The 14,892-nt window shown below is 44.7% G+C and overlaps 1 protein-coding gene across 4 annotated transcripts in view; it reads right to left on the bottom strand.

Moving 5' to 3' along the window:
* Nucleotides 1-14,892, bottom strand: part of ABR (ABR activator of RhoGEF and GTPase) — a 424,780-nt gene that overhangs the window by 195,584 nt on the left and 214,304 nt on the right. Inside the window, exon 1 of one of the 4 annotated variants that reach the window (XM_073667982.1) lies at nt 10,251-10,853. The exons of the other annotated variants lie outside the window; for them this stretch is intronic. Coding sequence (XP_073524083.1) covers nt 10,251-10,418 — 168 coding nt within the window. The 5' untranslated portion in view covers nt 10,419-10,853. Of the gene's footprint in view, nt 1-10,250; nt 10,854-14,892 lie in introns of those variants that run through there. 4 annotated transcript variants of the gene reach the window in all.

Genomic DNA, 14,892 nt, shown 5'->3' with positions numbered 1-14,892 from the left:
CGAGAGAGAGAAAGGGCGCCCGAGAGAGAGAAAGGGCGCGAGAGAGAGAGAAAGGGCGCGCGCGAGAGAGAAAGGGCGCGCGCGAGAATACATATGGAAACAAGGAGTAAAGAAACATGTATTTAACAGACCAGAATGTGTGTTAAACTGTAGATTCCTCAAAGTTACCCCCCTTTACTCTGACAGCTTTACACATCCTTTGCATTCTCTCAAGTATCTTCACCAGGTAGACACCTGTAGTGGCTTTCAACAGTATTGAGTTCCCAGATGTGCAGAGCACTTGTTGGCTACTTTGCCTTCATTTTGTAGTCCAATATGCTGTGATCCCAAACCATCTTAATTGGTTTGAGGTTGGGTGATTATGGAGGCGATGTCATCTAATGCAGCACTCCACTACATTACTTTTCTTCTTGGTCACATAGCCTGAATCTGTGTTTTGGGTCATTGTCCTGTTGCAACACAAATGATGGTCCCACTAAGTGCAAACCAGATGATATGGCATGTCTTTGCAGAATGTTGTGCTAGTCATGCTGGGGCTTGAATTTGGAATAAATGAATGCCTTGAATTTGGAATAAATCACTAACAGTGTCACCAACAAATCACCCCTACACCATCACATCTCCTGCTTCTTGCTTCACAGTGGGCACCAGACATGTAAAAGTCATCCTCTCACCTTTTCTACGTCTCACAAAGACATAGCAGTTGGTACCAAAAATCTCAAATTTTGTCTCAGACCACAGTGCAGATGTCCACTTTTCTAATGTCCAGTTTTTATATTACTTTGTCCAAACAAGCTTCTTATTTTATCTTATACCTTATCTTATACTTGTGGTTCTGAGTAGTGGTTTCTTTACAATTTGACCATAAGGGCCTGCTTCTTGCAATCTCCTCTAGAGAGTTGATGTGGAGCTATGTCTGGTATTTGATGTCTGTGCATCATTTATGAGGGCTGTTATCTGATGTGGTGTCAATTTGCGGGTTCTGATGCTGGTAACTTTGATGAACTTATCTTCTGCAGCAAAGATAATTCTTGGTCTTCCTTTACTGGTTCGGTGCTCATAAAATCTAGTTTCATCATAGTTATTATTAATACTCGAGTGTCCACTTGAGGATACCTTCATGGTTCTAGCAATTTTCCAGAATGACTGACCTTCATGTCTTAAAGTTATGATGGGTTGTCATTTCTCTTTACTTAGTTGAGTAGTTATTGCAACATTCTGACTTAGAACATTTGTGGAATAGGGCTCAGCACTGTATGGAACGGTGCTCTAACACGACTTCTGCAAAACACACCGGATGGTCAAAAAAAACTCAGAAGGCCAGTGATGCCACAAATGGACTCTTAAAGAGGCATACCTGTTCATTGGTAACCATTGCAGGTGACTATCTGATTAAGCTGCTTGAGAAAATGCCAAGGGGTTGTGTAAAGCGGTCATCAAAGCTAGGGGCAATTTAGATGTAAGGAATGGCAGCAAGTCTTCTGACTCGAATCAGACAGCTTCATAGGCATATATATTTCACAGATGTCAGAACTCCACCTAACAGGGGATGTAACACATTTTGAATTTTTCATATGTTTCTTTACTCCTTGTTTTGAAATGTGTTCCTTTGTGGTTTTGCGGCGTTGAGTCTGAATGTACACTGTGTGCAGAATTATTAGGCAGTGAGGATTTTGACCATATCATCATTTTATGCAGATTTTCCATCTCCGCGCTGTATAAACTTGACTGCTGATTGGATGAAGCAGATCAGGTGATGTGTATCAGGTGATGAGGAGGGTGAGGCCTAAGCATACACCATACTTTATCAAGGTGTGCAGAATTAGTAGGCAGCTTGTTTTTCTCAGGCAAAATTGGCCAAAAAAGAGATTTAACCAGCCCTGAAAAATCCAAAATTGTTACAAGATGAAATGAAGGAGTGATACTGGTTGCACAGGACCCACATGGCCAACTTTTGCTTTTGATTTTTAAGTTTTAGTTTTTAGCATGAGGTCATATACATTATTGTATCTTTGATTACCGTATCTATTTAACTGCTTATATAGACAGATATATACACCTATTTCTATAGATGTATATATATGGTATACAGTATATATATGCATGCACAATTATTAGGCAAATGAGTATTTTGATCACATGATACTTTTTATACATGTTGTCCTACTCCAAGCTGCATAGGCTTGAGAGCCAACTACCAATTAAGTAAATCTGGTGATGTGCATCTCTGTAATGAGGAGGGGTGTTGACTAATGACATCAACACCCTATATAAGGTGTGCTTAATTATTAGGCAACTTCCTTTCCTTTGGCAAAATGGGTCAGAAGAGAGATTTGACAGGCTCTGAAAAGTCCAAAATTGTGAGCCGTCTTGCAGAGGGATGCAGCAGTCTTGAAATTTCCAAACTTTTGAAGCGTGATCACCGAACAATCAAGCGTTTCATGGCAAATAGCCAACAGGGTCGCAAGAAGCGTGTTGGCTAAAAAAGGCGCAAAATAACTGCCGATGAATTGAGGAAAATCAAGCGTGAAGCTGCCAAGATGCCATTCGCCACCAGTTTTGCCATATTTCAGAGCTGCAACGTTACTGGAGTATCAAAAAGCACAAGGTGTGCGATACTCAGGGACATGGCCAAGGTAAGGAAGGCTGAAAAACAACCACCTTTGATCAAGAAACATAAGATAAAACGTCAAAAATGGGCCAAGAAATATCTTAAGACTGATTTTTCAAAGGTTTTATGGACTGATGAAATGAAAGTGACTCTTGATGGGCCAGAAGGATGGGCCAGAGGCTGGATCAGTAAAGGACCGAGAGCTCCACTCCGACTCACACGCCAGCAAGGTGGAGGTGGGGTACTGGTATGGGCTGGTATCATCAAAGATGAACTTGTGGGACCTTTTCGGGTTGAGGATGGAGTGAAGCTCAACTCCCAGACCTACTGCCAGTTTCGGGAAGACAACTTCTTCAAGCAGTGGTACAGGAAGAAGTCGCTATCGTTCAAGAAAAACATGATTTTCATGCAGGACAATGCTCCATCACATGCATCCAACTACTCCACAACGTAGCTGGCCAGTAAAGGTCTAAAAGAAGAAAAAATAATGACATGGCCCCCTTGTTCACCTGATCTGAACCCCATAGAGAACCTGTGGTCCATCATAAAATGTGAGATCTACAGGGAGGGAAAACAGTACACCTCTCGGAACAGTGTCTGGGAGGCTGTGGTGGCTGCCGCACGCAATGTTGATCGAAAACAGAGCAAGCAACTGACAGAATCTATGGATGGAAGGCGGTTGAGTGTCATCATAAAGAAAGGTGGCTATATTCATCACTAATTTTTGGGGTTTTTGTTTTTGCATGTCAGCAATGTTTATTTCTAAATTGTGTGCACTGATATTGGTTTCCTGGTGAAAATAAACAAGTGAGATGGGATTATATTTGGTTTTTATTAAGTTGCCTAATAATTCTGCACAGTAATAGTTACCTGCACAAACAGATATCCTCCTAAGATAGCCAAATCTAAAAAAAAAAACACTCCAACTTCCAAAAATATTAAGCTTGGATATTTATGAGTCTTTGGGGTTGATTGAGAACATAGTTGTTGATCAATAATAAAAATAATCCTCTAAAATACAACTTGCCTAATAATTCGGCACACAGTGTATTTTCAAAAATGTATTGAGATAATAGACCTTATGCACAACAGTTATACGAAGACACACAAGTGTATTATTGCAATGTAAAACTAAATTGTAAAGCTATGCATCATGGCATTTACACCTCTTTCCTACAGTATGCTCATATGTCTATCACATTCATAAATATAGAGGACTATAAGGGTACCATATGGCGACACAATATAGAGAACCATATGGAGGCACAATAAGTGCAGCTCTCCGTTTTCCAGTAGAGTTTAGGAAATTAAAGTGGAACTATTAACTGGTTTTAATAAATTAATGGCCGGTTAATCTTACAAAAAAATGTCACTAAAGAAAAAAGTGAAGTAGAAAAGGTGCAGTCTAGCCAGTTCCCTGTTATCTGGATACAGGCAGGAAGTAAAAGCGTGAAAGGTTTCATCATCCTAACATTGTATTTCCCTTCACAATGAGAAAAATATAACACATCGTACAGCAAACTGTAAAAAGAGGTCGACCCTCGAGGCTGCAGGAGTCCAATTGTTTTGGGGCGTCAGTACTGTAGATCAAGAAGTCCAAATAATGTCACTTATCTTACAATATCAGCCTAGATGCAATACTACTACATATAATAACAGGGGCTGCAGTTGGGTAATGGCCGCCTGACTTCTGCCTTTCTTCTTTTTGTATTACCAGGTCACCGCCAATCCATCTTTTAGTGAGGCACCAAGCTCCCGTCTCACAATCTGGGCACTAGGGCTACATTACTGAAAGGGAATCTATCTCCAGGTTTTTGCCACCTAATATGAGAGCAGCATAGTATCGAGACAGAGACCCTGATTCCAGCGATGTGTCACTCACTGGGCTGTTTGCTGTAGTTTTGATAATCAGCTACTGATAAAACAGTGATTTTTCACTAGAGGACCAGTAAGCCTGCTGCCAGGTATTCGTACATATTTATGAGCTCTGTGTAACCCGCCCCCACCACCGATTGGCAGCTTTCTGCCTATGCACAGTGTATACATGAAGGTGCCAATCAGTGGTGTTGGCGGGGTTATACAGAGCTCAGCAATCAGAGAACTGGTGGAGCTGCAGGCAGAGAAAACAGGGATTTTATCAAATATCTGCCCCTATATCAAGCACCTCACAGATTGGGGAAGCAAAAACCCAGTAACAGATACACCTTTAACAAGAACAGGATTTTGAGTGGAATAATCCCCTAGATTACTGAAGTCTTCACCTTATAATGTACCAGTACTTTTCACATAAAACCTGTATTAAAGTATGATTTTCTTGCCATCATCCCATAGAAATGAGGTTATACCACTTTTGGTTTGGAACCAATCTTAAATGTTTAGGGACTGTCCTGATTTTTCTGACATGTAACTTTACATCCATTCTTGGCCTCCCTTTCTTTGAGCATTACGTTTACATAGCTCCCCGCTGCTGAGTGTCCATAGTTGGGTCCCTATTCACACTGAGGTTGTTTTTGACACATGGTAAGGTTTTAATAGTAGAGGTTAGAACCGTCCTGATTGGGTACACCTTGGTGCTAGTGGGATGACTTTTACACTTTTTTGTTTTTTTTATCAAAAACAGTGTTTACTAAGTACCCCATGTTATTTGTATGCACTATTGCTCTTTACTTATTTACAGCAGGGTACATTGTTCATTTTTTTTCTATTTTAGGTTTTGTCTGTTTAATGGCCAGTGTGAACACGCTCCTACACTTTGCATGTATACCAACTTATACTCCAGTTCATTTCTTTCAGTTTTGTTAAAAACTAACAGGCAGGTAGTTGCTAAAAGAGGCTACTTGCCTATTCTACCCAGAGCTGCCGGCGATTCAGCTGCTCCAGGTCAACAGAGCAGCTCTTCTACTTCCGGCTGCTCAGTTGATGAGGCGATCAGCCAACGTCATGCTGATTGACAGCCGGCTCTCCGCAGCTAGGCAGTGGGGAGCCGGCTATCAATCAGCATGATGTTGGCAGTCACGCCAAGTGAACAGAGCAGAGCGGAACAGAAGTTGCTGCCCTGTCGATGTGACATTAGCAGAAGCTGCTGAACTGCCTGCAGGAGTGGTCTGTGACCACTCGGTGATGGCAGAATAGTCCTGGATAACCCCTTTGACTGTTGTGTTAAGTTATTAACCCAATTCTTCTAATGCATATGTGAACAACTTTTTAAACTGTATTCGCTACAAACGACAAACTGTACAACTATAATTTCTACAAACTTCTCATGTGCGTCAGATGTTGTGGCAGCAGCCAAGGAGAGCTGAGCATACAGCTGGTATTAGAGATCCACCTCTAGGACAGATCACAGGTATGCTAAAAGTGAACTGTCCATGGTGATACAACCCGATGTAACCATATAGCGCCTATGTCCATATCCTAGTTGAGATTTCCACGTGATGTATCTATATGCCCTAGGTGTCTTCTAGAAATATTTTTTTTACATTCATATTGCAAAAAGATTGAAAAATAATAATTCTATTTTCAATTCCAATCACAGATTGTAGCTTGCGAGCAGGGCCCGCACTCCTTTTGGTATCTGAGTTATGTTTATTCTGTAATGTCTTTTTGTCTGTACAAGTCTCCTCTAAAATTGTAAATTGCTGCAGAATATGTTGGCGCTATAAAAATAAAAAGTATTATATTATTACTATTAAAGAATATGTCCATTACTTTTTATTATCCCCCCAATGTATTCCCCCGGGGCCCATAAGAGTTTTTGTAATTACCTTGCGTTGCAGTTACTGCCTGTGAGCGGCGCTATCGCAGGCCGCTCACAGGCATCACGTGACCCCCCGCTGACGTCACATCAAGTGAGGCGTGACATCAGTGACACGGCCCCCGCAGTGGATGCTGGACTGTGGGCAGGGTTACCCCGCGTGTCACACCCTGCATCCACTGCACACTTTCCCAATGAATGAGGAGAGGGAGAGCGCGCGGCGGATGCCGGGTGTGACATGTGGGGTAACTGGGTCCACAGCCCAGCATCCACCGTGGAACGCAGAAGTGAGTACACCCTGCTGCAGCCGAAACTTGACGTGACGTCAGTAGATGTCAGCGGGGTGGTCACGTGATGCCTGTGAGCGGCAAGTGATAGCGCCACTCACAGGCAGTAACTGCAACGCAAGGAATATACAAAAACCCTAATGGGCCCCGGGGGAATACATTAGGGGGATAATAAAAAGCACTGGACAAACCCTTTAAACCAAGCATTGCCGATCAGTGATGGGATAGACCATGAGAGCTCTGCTAGTCTGGAATATCTACTATATAATCGGCTTATCCGGTCTGTCTGTCTGTCCAGGAAATCCCGACCAATCAGTGACGCAGGATTTCAGAACAAGATGGCGGCCATTAGCGGCTCATCTGCCGCACGGGAGGTCAGCGGCGATGCAGCCGGGAAATGACCAGCGCTAGCCGGTCATCTCCCGGCTGCTTGCAGGAGAAGTTCCCCGACCGGCGGCCTAGGCGGCGCCGCTCCCCGGTCCTCTCTTCACACTTGCCGTCGGGAGATCAGCGGCCCTAGCCGCATGGAGGTCAGCGGAGATGCAGCCGGAAGATGACCGGCGCTAGGTGGTCATCTCCCGGCTGCTCGCAGCGGAAGTACCCGCACAGGCAGCGCCGCTCCCCGGTCCTCACTAACACGGTTCGCTGATTGGTCGCGGCCGGGACCAATCAGCGATATTGGCGCCGAATTTACAGATCGCGCGGTGAATGCTGGGTGTGACACGATGGGGAATAACCCCGCCCACAGCCCGACATTCACCGTGGTATGCGGAACAGGAGACCCCTGGCTGCATCCGCAAATAGTCGTGATGTAAGTGGAAGCAAGAGCCGGCTGCAGCCGGGGGAATTAAGTGCTGGCTGTGCGTGGTCAGCGATGTTGTCACAAGCAGTATTGACATGACGTAATTACAAAATTCATTAGGGGCCCCGGGGGGATACATTGGGGGGTTAATTTACAAGTAGTGCACAACCCATTTAAACACTGCTTCGCTGATTAGTCGCGCCCGGTCGGCCGCATACATATTCTAGAATACCCGATGCGTTAGAATCGGGCCACCATCTAGTAGAGAATTGAATACTACACCGTACTGTCACTTCTGAGATAGCTCGTCCAGGCAATATGATGCCGTGAGGGTTTTCTTTTTTACAGGATGGTGGGCGTATAAAAAGCAGTTTTCTCATTTTATAACCCCAGGGAAATACATAGTAAAATACTATTTAAGGCTGCAGTTATGAGATGAGCTAAACTGACCGGAAAATGGAAGTCACATGGTGAGTACAGGAAGAGAATGAGGGACGTCATCCTAAACCGGTCTCACTGGCAGAAAATACCAAAACAAGAATGATTTCATTGTAGCAGCCCATTCATATAGTCAGACTGCACTGAGATCACTATTATCAGACATGATTAATAATGCATCCATCTGGGCAGAATGATGGGACGCTGGAGCCGACATTTACAACTACTTACACTTGGAGTACGCCAACAACTAACTAAAAAAATAAAATATATACACTGTTGAGGCTAAGATATACTGGTGATTTATAGCAGTGGGATAAAAAAATATGACATTACTTAAGCTGCAGCAGATACACCTACTAGTCTAAGCAGGAAACCTTTACAATGTGAGCAATGCTATAAAAAAAATTCATTTTCCAAATCCATGCTTAAGGCTGTGTGCCCACGATGCGTTTTTGGTGTGGTCTTTGGTGCGGATTTGCAGCGCAGAAACGCTCCAGAAACGCATTGCAAACCTTATCCCATGACTTCTTATGACATTCTGCAAGTTCTGTGCACATGGTCAGAATTTTTTCTGTGCGGATTTTACTCGCAGAAAAAATCCTGACATGACCAATTCTTGTGCGTTTCTGCAGGCAGATTTGCCTATACAATGCATCGGAAAAACGCATGGCAAAAATGCCTCAAAAATGCATGTAAAAACTGCATGCGTTTTTCTGCCAAGGAGATGCAGAAATGTTCAGGAAAATTTCTGCTTCATTTCTGCATCGTGGCCACTAAGACTATGTTCACACTGCAGAAATGAAATGAGATTCAAACTGGCAGCATTTGCAGTTTTCAGTGCATGAGAACACGGCCATGTTACATGGGCTTTCCCACTAAGTGAATTTCTCACCTATCCAGAGTATTGCATGGTCACCTGGGGTCACAGAATAGGAACCCCAGTAATCATGGGAATGGGGCTCCCAACGTCCCGTTTGAACTCAGTTGTGGACCTGGTTGCGCACTATGGGGCCGATTTACCGAGCATTTTATGCCACAAAACAAACATTAAAAAGTCGCCAGTCTTTATTACAAAGCTTTGAAAAGCAGGCGGAGCTTAGCTGAAGGGGGTGTGGCCAAAACATCACGATCATTTACTCCACAGAAGTGGAGCAATTTATAGCAGAGCTGTACTGTAGTCCATGAGCAGAGTGCACATTCTGACTCAGCGGAAAGATGTGCCAAATTCATTGAGAGGGGTCCTAATGAATTTGGTGTATCTTGATCCATGATTTTCACAGATAGCACTCGTACATTCACATGTCCTTGGTATTTTGTGGACAGAGTGGTCAGCGGAAAATCTTGGGAGACGTCCAATTTTGATGCAAGGGTCAGATAAAAAATTGGCAATTAAAGTCTATGGGTCTGTGAAGAAAAAAAAAATTGGACGGCACTTGGATGCCATCCAATTGCAGTCCAATTTTCACGGACTGTCACATAGGAGAAGTGGGCAAACTCTTATTATCTTTCGCTAGGACAGGTGATTAATGTATTTAGCGGGAAAACCACTTTACAGAACTCAGCCTACATATCACCTGTAACCTCTTATGGGTCCAACTGCTTTTAGGTGATAAGGGACCTCATATCAAAAACCCAATCTGCAACACACAGACCCATAGGTACACTTTTTCAGCTGTATGGGGCTGTGTTCATGAGGCCTACGGGCCCATACGGTACTTCTGATTTTAGGCAAAGGTTTATTCTCAGTATGTTACAATGCACAGTTTGAGAATAACATTGTGTCTCGACTTTGTCAAAAGTGTTATTATAAATCTTTCTAATCTGCAAAAGAAAAAAAAAAGTAACAGGTTTAAAGGGCAAAGTAAAGTATGACGATAAAATGGTATCTATTACACTGACGTTTCTGGCTGATACCACCCCCTATGATTTACTTGTCTTGGCATTGTACACATGAACTCCACCCATTGTAGAGATTACGTGATCTAATTTCTCTGCTTGTCCGCGCAGTCACACAAGGCTGGGTTATAGGCTGCCGACATTTCCCTCCTCCTCACCTGGTGTAAGAAGGTGTGACCGTGTACTGCCCAAGGTGCCAACACAAGAGAAGTTTAGGTAATCCAGTTTATGCCGAGAGCGCAGGTGCAGAACATGATCTGTTACATACACCGATATACAACCACCTGACACAATCCATAAGTCTAATAACTATTCTCAGCGGTATTAGCAGGCAGGAAAAGTAAGAATCATAAAAAAAAGTTATATACAAAGTTACGAACAAAACATCCCAAGATTCATTTTCTAAACACTTGTATCAAAGTGGCATGGGGCACCCCTGACTCCAGGTCTGAAACATACCTTTGGAGTTTCTGGGAAAGCAGTCGGCCGATCAGGACTCGTAGGGGTCTGACATTCGCCATCCTCAAAATAAAAAATGTCTTCGTCCTCAAGAACGCGGTCAAGGAACCTTATTACCTCCTCTTCCTCCTCCATTCCTGGTATGACAGCTGGTATATTGTTCTCCATAAGGTCCTATGCCCAATTTATCCAAGCCAATAAGACAGGCGGGTACAGTACGTGTCATGCTTGTCTGCTGCACATCATTTTTAAAGCAGAGACAGAACCCCACCGTCAAACAGCCATGGCCCCCGGGGACCTATTCTTCATCATCTTCTGTCTGTTCTAGTCTCCCACCGCTGTTGAAATTTCACTTCCACCATTCAGCAAGATGAAAGGAGGGGGATCCGGGGAATTTCTGCTACTTCCTCAAACACTTCTTCCTTCTTCTTCATGCTCCTTCGCCTCCTTTGGTCAGCCCTCCCAGCAGCAGAGCTGCTCTCACTGCACAGGCTCTTCTGGAGATATCGGCTGTCTTTGCTCATTGAACTTTCCCTGCTGTGTTTGAACTGGAGTCTCAGCACACAGGAAGCGCTGTCTGTAGGGCAGGCCTTCACAGGCGGGGCAGCGGTTTCTTCACCAGCCTCACAGTAACCCATCATTTCCCATAGAGCATTACCAGGGAAATGGAAAGATGTGGCTCATGCTCTGCTGCACCAGGAGGAATGGCAGCAGCTACACAATGGGGCACACAGGGGCTGTATCACAGGGGCTGTATCACAGGAGGCTGTATTACAGGGGGCATCATCATTTCTGTCTGAAAACTAAACACCAAAGGCGATTATATAGAACATAAACGAACTGTAAGATCAGTCTTTTCCTAATATTAGTGGAGTCATCCAAAAATATAACGACGGATGGAGATACAAGTCCCTGGATCCAGCAGATTCAGAGTCTGATCCCAGGAGCTGTCAGGAAGCCGCACAGTCTGATCCCAGGAGCTGTCAGGAAGCCGCACAGTCTGATCCCAGGAGCTGTCAGGAAGCCGCACAGTCTGATCCCAGGAGCTGTCAGGAAGCCGCACAGTCCGATCCCAGGAGCTGCCAGGAAGCCGCACAGTCCGATCCCAGGAGCTGCCAGGAAGCCACACAGTCCGATCCCAGGAGCTGCCAGGAAGACGCACAGTCTGATCCCAGGAGCTGTCAGGAAGACGCACAGTCTGATCCCAGGAGCTCTCTGGAAGACGCACAGTCTGATCCCAGGAGCTCTCTGGAAGCCGCACAGTCTGATCCCAGGAGCTGCCAGGAAGCCGCACAGTCTGATCCCAGGAGCTGCCAGGAAGACGCACAGTCTGATCCCAGGAGCTGTCAGGAAGACGCACAGTCTGATCCCAGGAGCTGTCAGGAAGACGCACAGTCTGATCCCAGGAGCTCTCTGGAAGCCGCACAGTCTGATCCCAGGAGCTCTCTGGAAGCCGCACAGTCTGATCCCAGGAGCTGTCAGGAAGCCGCACAGTCCGATCCCAGGAGCTGCCAGGAAGACGCACAGTCTGATCCCAGGAGCTGTAAGGAAGACGCACAGTCTGATCCCAGGAGCTGTCAGGAAGACGCACAGTCTGATCCCAGGAGCTGTCAGGAAGCCGCCCAGTCTGATCCCAGGAGCTGTCAGGAAGACGCACAGTCTGATCCCAGGAGCTGTCAGGAAGACGCGCAGTCTGATCCCAGGAGCTGTCAGGAAGCCGCGCAGTCTGATCCCAGGAGCTGTAAGGAAGCCGCGCAGTCTGATCCCAGGAGCTGTAAGGAAGCCGCACAGTCTGATCCCAGGAGCTGTCAGGAAGACGCACAGTCTGATCCCAGGAGCTGTCAGGAAGACGCACAGTCTGATCCCAGGAGCTGTCAAGGAAGACGCACAGTCTGATCCCAGGAGCTGTCAGGAAGCCGCGCAGTCTGATCCCAGGAGCTGTCAGGAAGCCGCGCAGTCTGATCCCAGGAGCTGTCAGGAAGCCGCCCAGTCTGATCCCAGGAGCTGTAAGGAAGCCGCGCAGTCTGATCCCAGGAGCTGTAAGGAAGCCGCACAGTCTGATCCCAGGAGCGGTCAGGAAGACGCACAGTCTGATCCCAGGAGCTGCCAGGAAGACGCACAGTCTGATCCCAGGAGCTGCCAGGAAGACGCACAGTCTGATCCCAGGAGCTGCCAGGAAGACGCACAGTCTGATCCCAGGATCTGCCAGGAAGACGCACAGTCTGATCCCAGGAGCTGCCAGGAAGACGCACAGTCTGATCCCAGGAGCTGCCAGGAAGACGCACAGTCTGATCCCAGGAGCTGCCAGGAAGACGCACAGTCTGATCCCAGGAGCTGCCAGGAAGACGCACAGTCTGATCCCAGGAGCTGCCAGGAAGACGCACAGTCTGATCCCAGGAGCTGTCAGGAAGCCGCACAGTCTGATCCCAGGAGCTGTCAGGAAGACGCACAGTCTGATCCCAGGAGCTCTCTGGAAGACGCACAGTCTGATCCCAGGAGCTCTCTGGAAGACGCACAGTCTGATCCCAGGAGCTCTCTGGAAGACGCACAGTCTGATCCCAGGAGCTCTCTGGAAGCCGCACAGTCTGATCCCAGGAGCTGTCAGGAAGACGCACAGTCTGATCCCAGGAGCTCTCTGGAAGACGCACAGTCTGATCCCAGGAGCTCTCTGGAAGCCGCACAGTCTGATCCCAGGAGCTGTCAGGAAGCCGCACAGTCTGATCCCAGGAGCTGTCAGGAAGAAGCACACTCTGATGTCGAGTAGCTAATACCTCTAGCTATAAATGGTAATAATGGTACAATATATGGTGTAAATCTTTCCACAAGTAGGAGTGATTCCAATAGAATCCACCTGTTTGCTCTCTTGACATATCTATTTTGGTAAATCCCTCCAATGTAACAATACCAGTTTACTTTTTCCTAAAACTCTTCTCTATGGTATTCCCCTGTTGTTCCTCCTCAAAATTTCCTTATAAATTGACATCTGGATATTTCCAATTGGGGGTTTCCCCACGTCGTGTTCAACCAGTGCTGACAGTATCCACACTTTAAAAAGGGAACCCGTCACCAGGATTTCCCTATAAAAACTATATCCAGCATATTTCAGTCATCTTTAACAGCGTTTCTGCAACCCCTTCATAAGAGAACATCTGCCCCCGCATACCAAAGAAAAAATGACAATCGGTGCTGTCTGGTCTGATGATGGTCTCTGTACCGAGCTCGGCAACTCTTCTGTCCCCACAATCATCGCCCTCCTGCCTTGATTGACGTGGCCGACGTCTTCTACATCATCGCCAGAGTCCATTCTATTCAACTATTCTCCTGCACAGGCATAAAGGTAGCAATCCTTCTGGCTTTTGTGGCAAATCTGCGCAGAAAAAAAAACCTCTGCGATACAAACACGACAAATCTTCAACGTGTGCACAGGTCCTGGCTTTCAAAATACAATGTACACAGAAGGCTGCTAATCAGGGGTAAGGGCGGGGTGCAGCTTTCTGAGATCTGCTACATCTAAAAAGTCTAATTGTATCACAACTGCTGCACCCTGTCAACTCATCGCTGGAATCAGGGTCTCTTTCTCTATATCATGCTGCTCTCTGATGAGGTAGCAAAAACCTGGTGACAGTTTCCCTTTAAAGATGCGAATAAACTGTACGTTTTCTGGTGTGTTTTTTCCCCCATTAGCTTCTATGTTGATCCTGAACAAATGCATATAAAAAACAATTGAGCTTTTAAGTGCAGAACTCCAAAGTTTCTGCAATAAACAGCACATAAAAAGCTGCATAAAATTTGCATTGGAAAAATGCAGCAAACACTATCAGAGATGATTACAATTTTTAATTTTAATCTAATTTAAATGAAGCATTTACATGATTATTACACATCAAACGCTAGGCTCTGGAAACTAGAATTTACTTTTTTTTTTTTAATCTTTGAGACCTTGTGATGAACAAACTAGTCCTACAGTTTCAAAAAGTTATTTAAAATATAAAAAAGTTTTAAAATATAAAACAGGTTTCATTATTTCAGGTTTATTGTGGTAGATCAACAACTGTGCAATGAACATTTAATAAAAGCTTTTCACAGCTAAACCAAAAGAAAAACCCCAGGGTAAATGTGCTGTGCCGAGAAACCATGTCTTATACAAAATTGTTTGCCACAAATAGATTTACTACAACACGTGAAAAACAGTCTAAGGTCTCATTCACACGCCCGATCTAAAAGTGTAGGTGAAAAGTGGATACTGGTGTTACCAGTGTTTGGTCCGTGTGTCCATTTTTACCATCAGTGGTTTTCAAGGATGAATAAAGAAAATGCCAAACCTTCTTCTATCCTTTGTAATCATAAAAACAGACAACACACATCCGTGTGATACCGGAAAAAAACTGACATGTCTGTATGAGCTTTGCATGGACACTAATTATATAATGAGATTATATATATATATATATATATATATATATATATATATATATATATATATATATATATATATATATATACAGTGTGTCTCATTTAAAGATTTTACTGTATTTTCATGACTATGAAAATTGTACATTCACACTGAAGGCATCAAAACTATGAATTAACACATGTGGAATTATATACTTAACAAAAAAGTGTGAAACAACTGAAAATATGT

The sequence above is a fragment of the Phyllobates terribilis genome, unplaced genomic scaffold (genome assembly GCF_046119375.1).
Source record: "Phyllobates terribilis strain yellow unplaced genomic scaffold, ASM4611937v1 Scaffold_2__4_contigs__length_985480577, whole genome shotgun sequence".
NCBI classification, from domain to species: Eukaryota; Metazoa; Chordata; class Amphibia; order Anura; family Dendrobatidae; genus Phyllobates; species Phyllobates terribilis.
The sequence above is the reverse complement of the archived record's forward strand: the minus strand, read 5'-3'. Positions and strand labels throughout refer to the sequence as shown.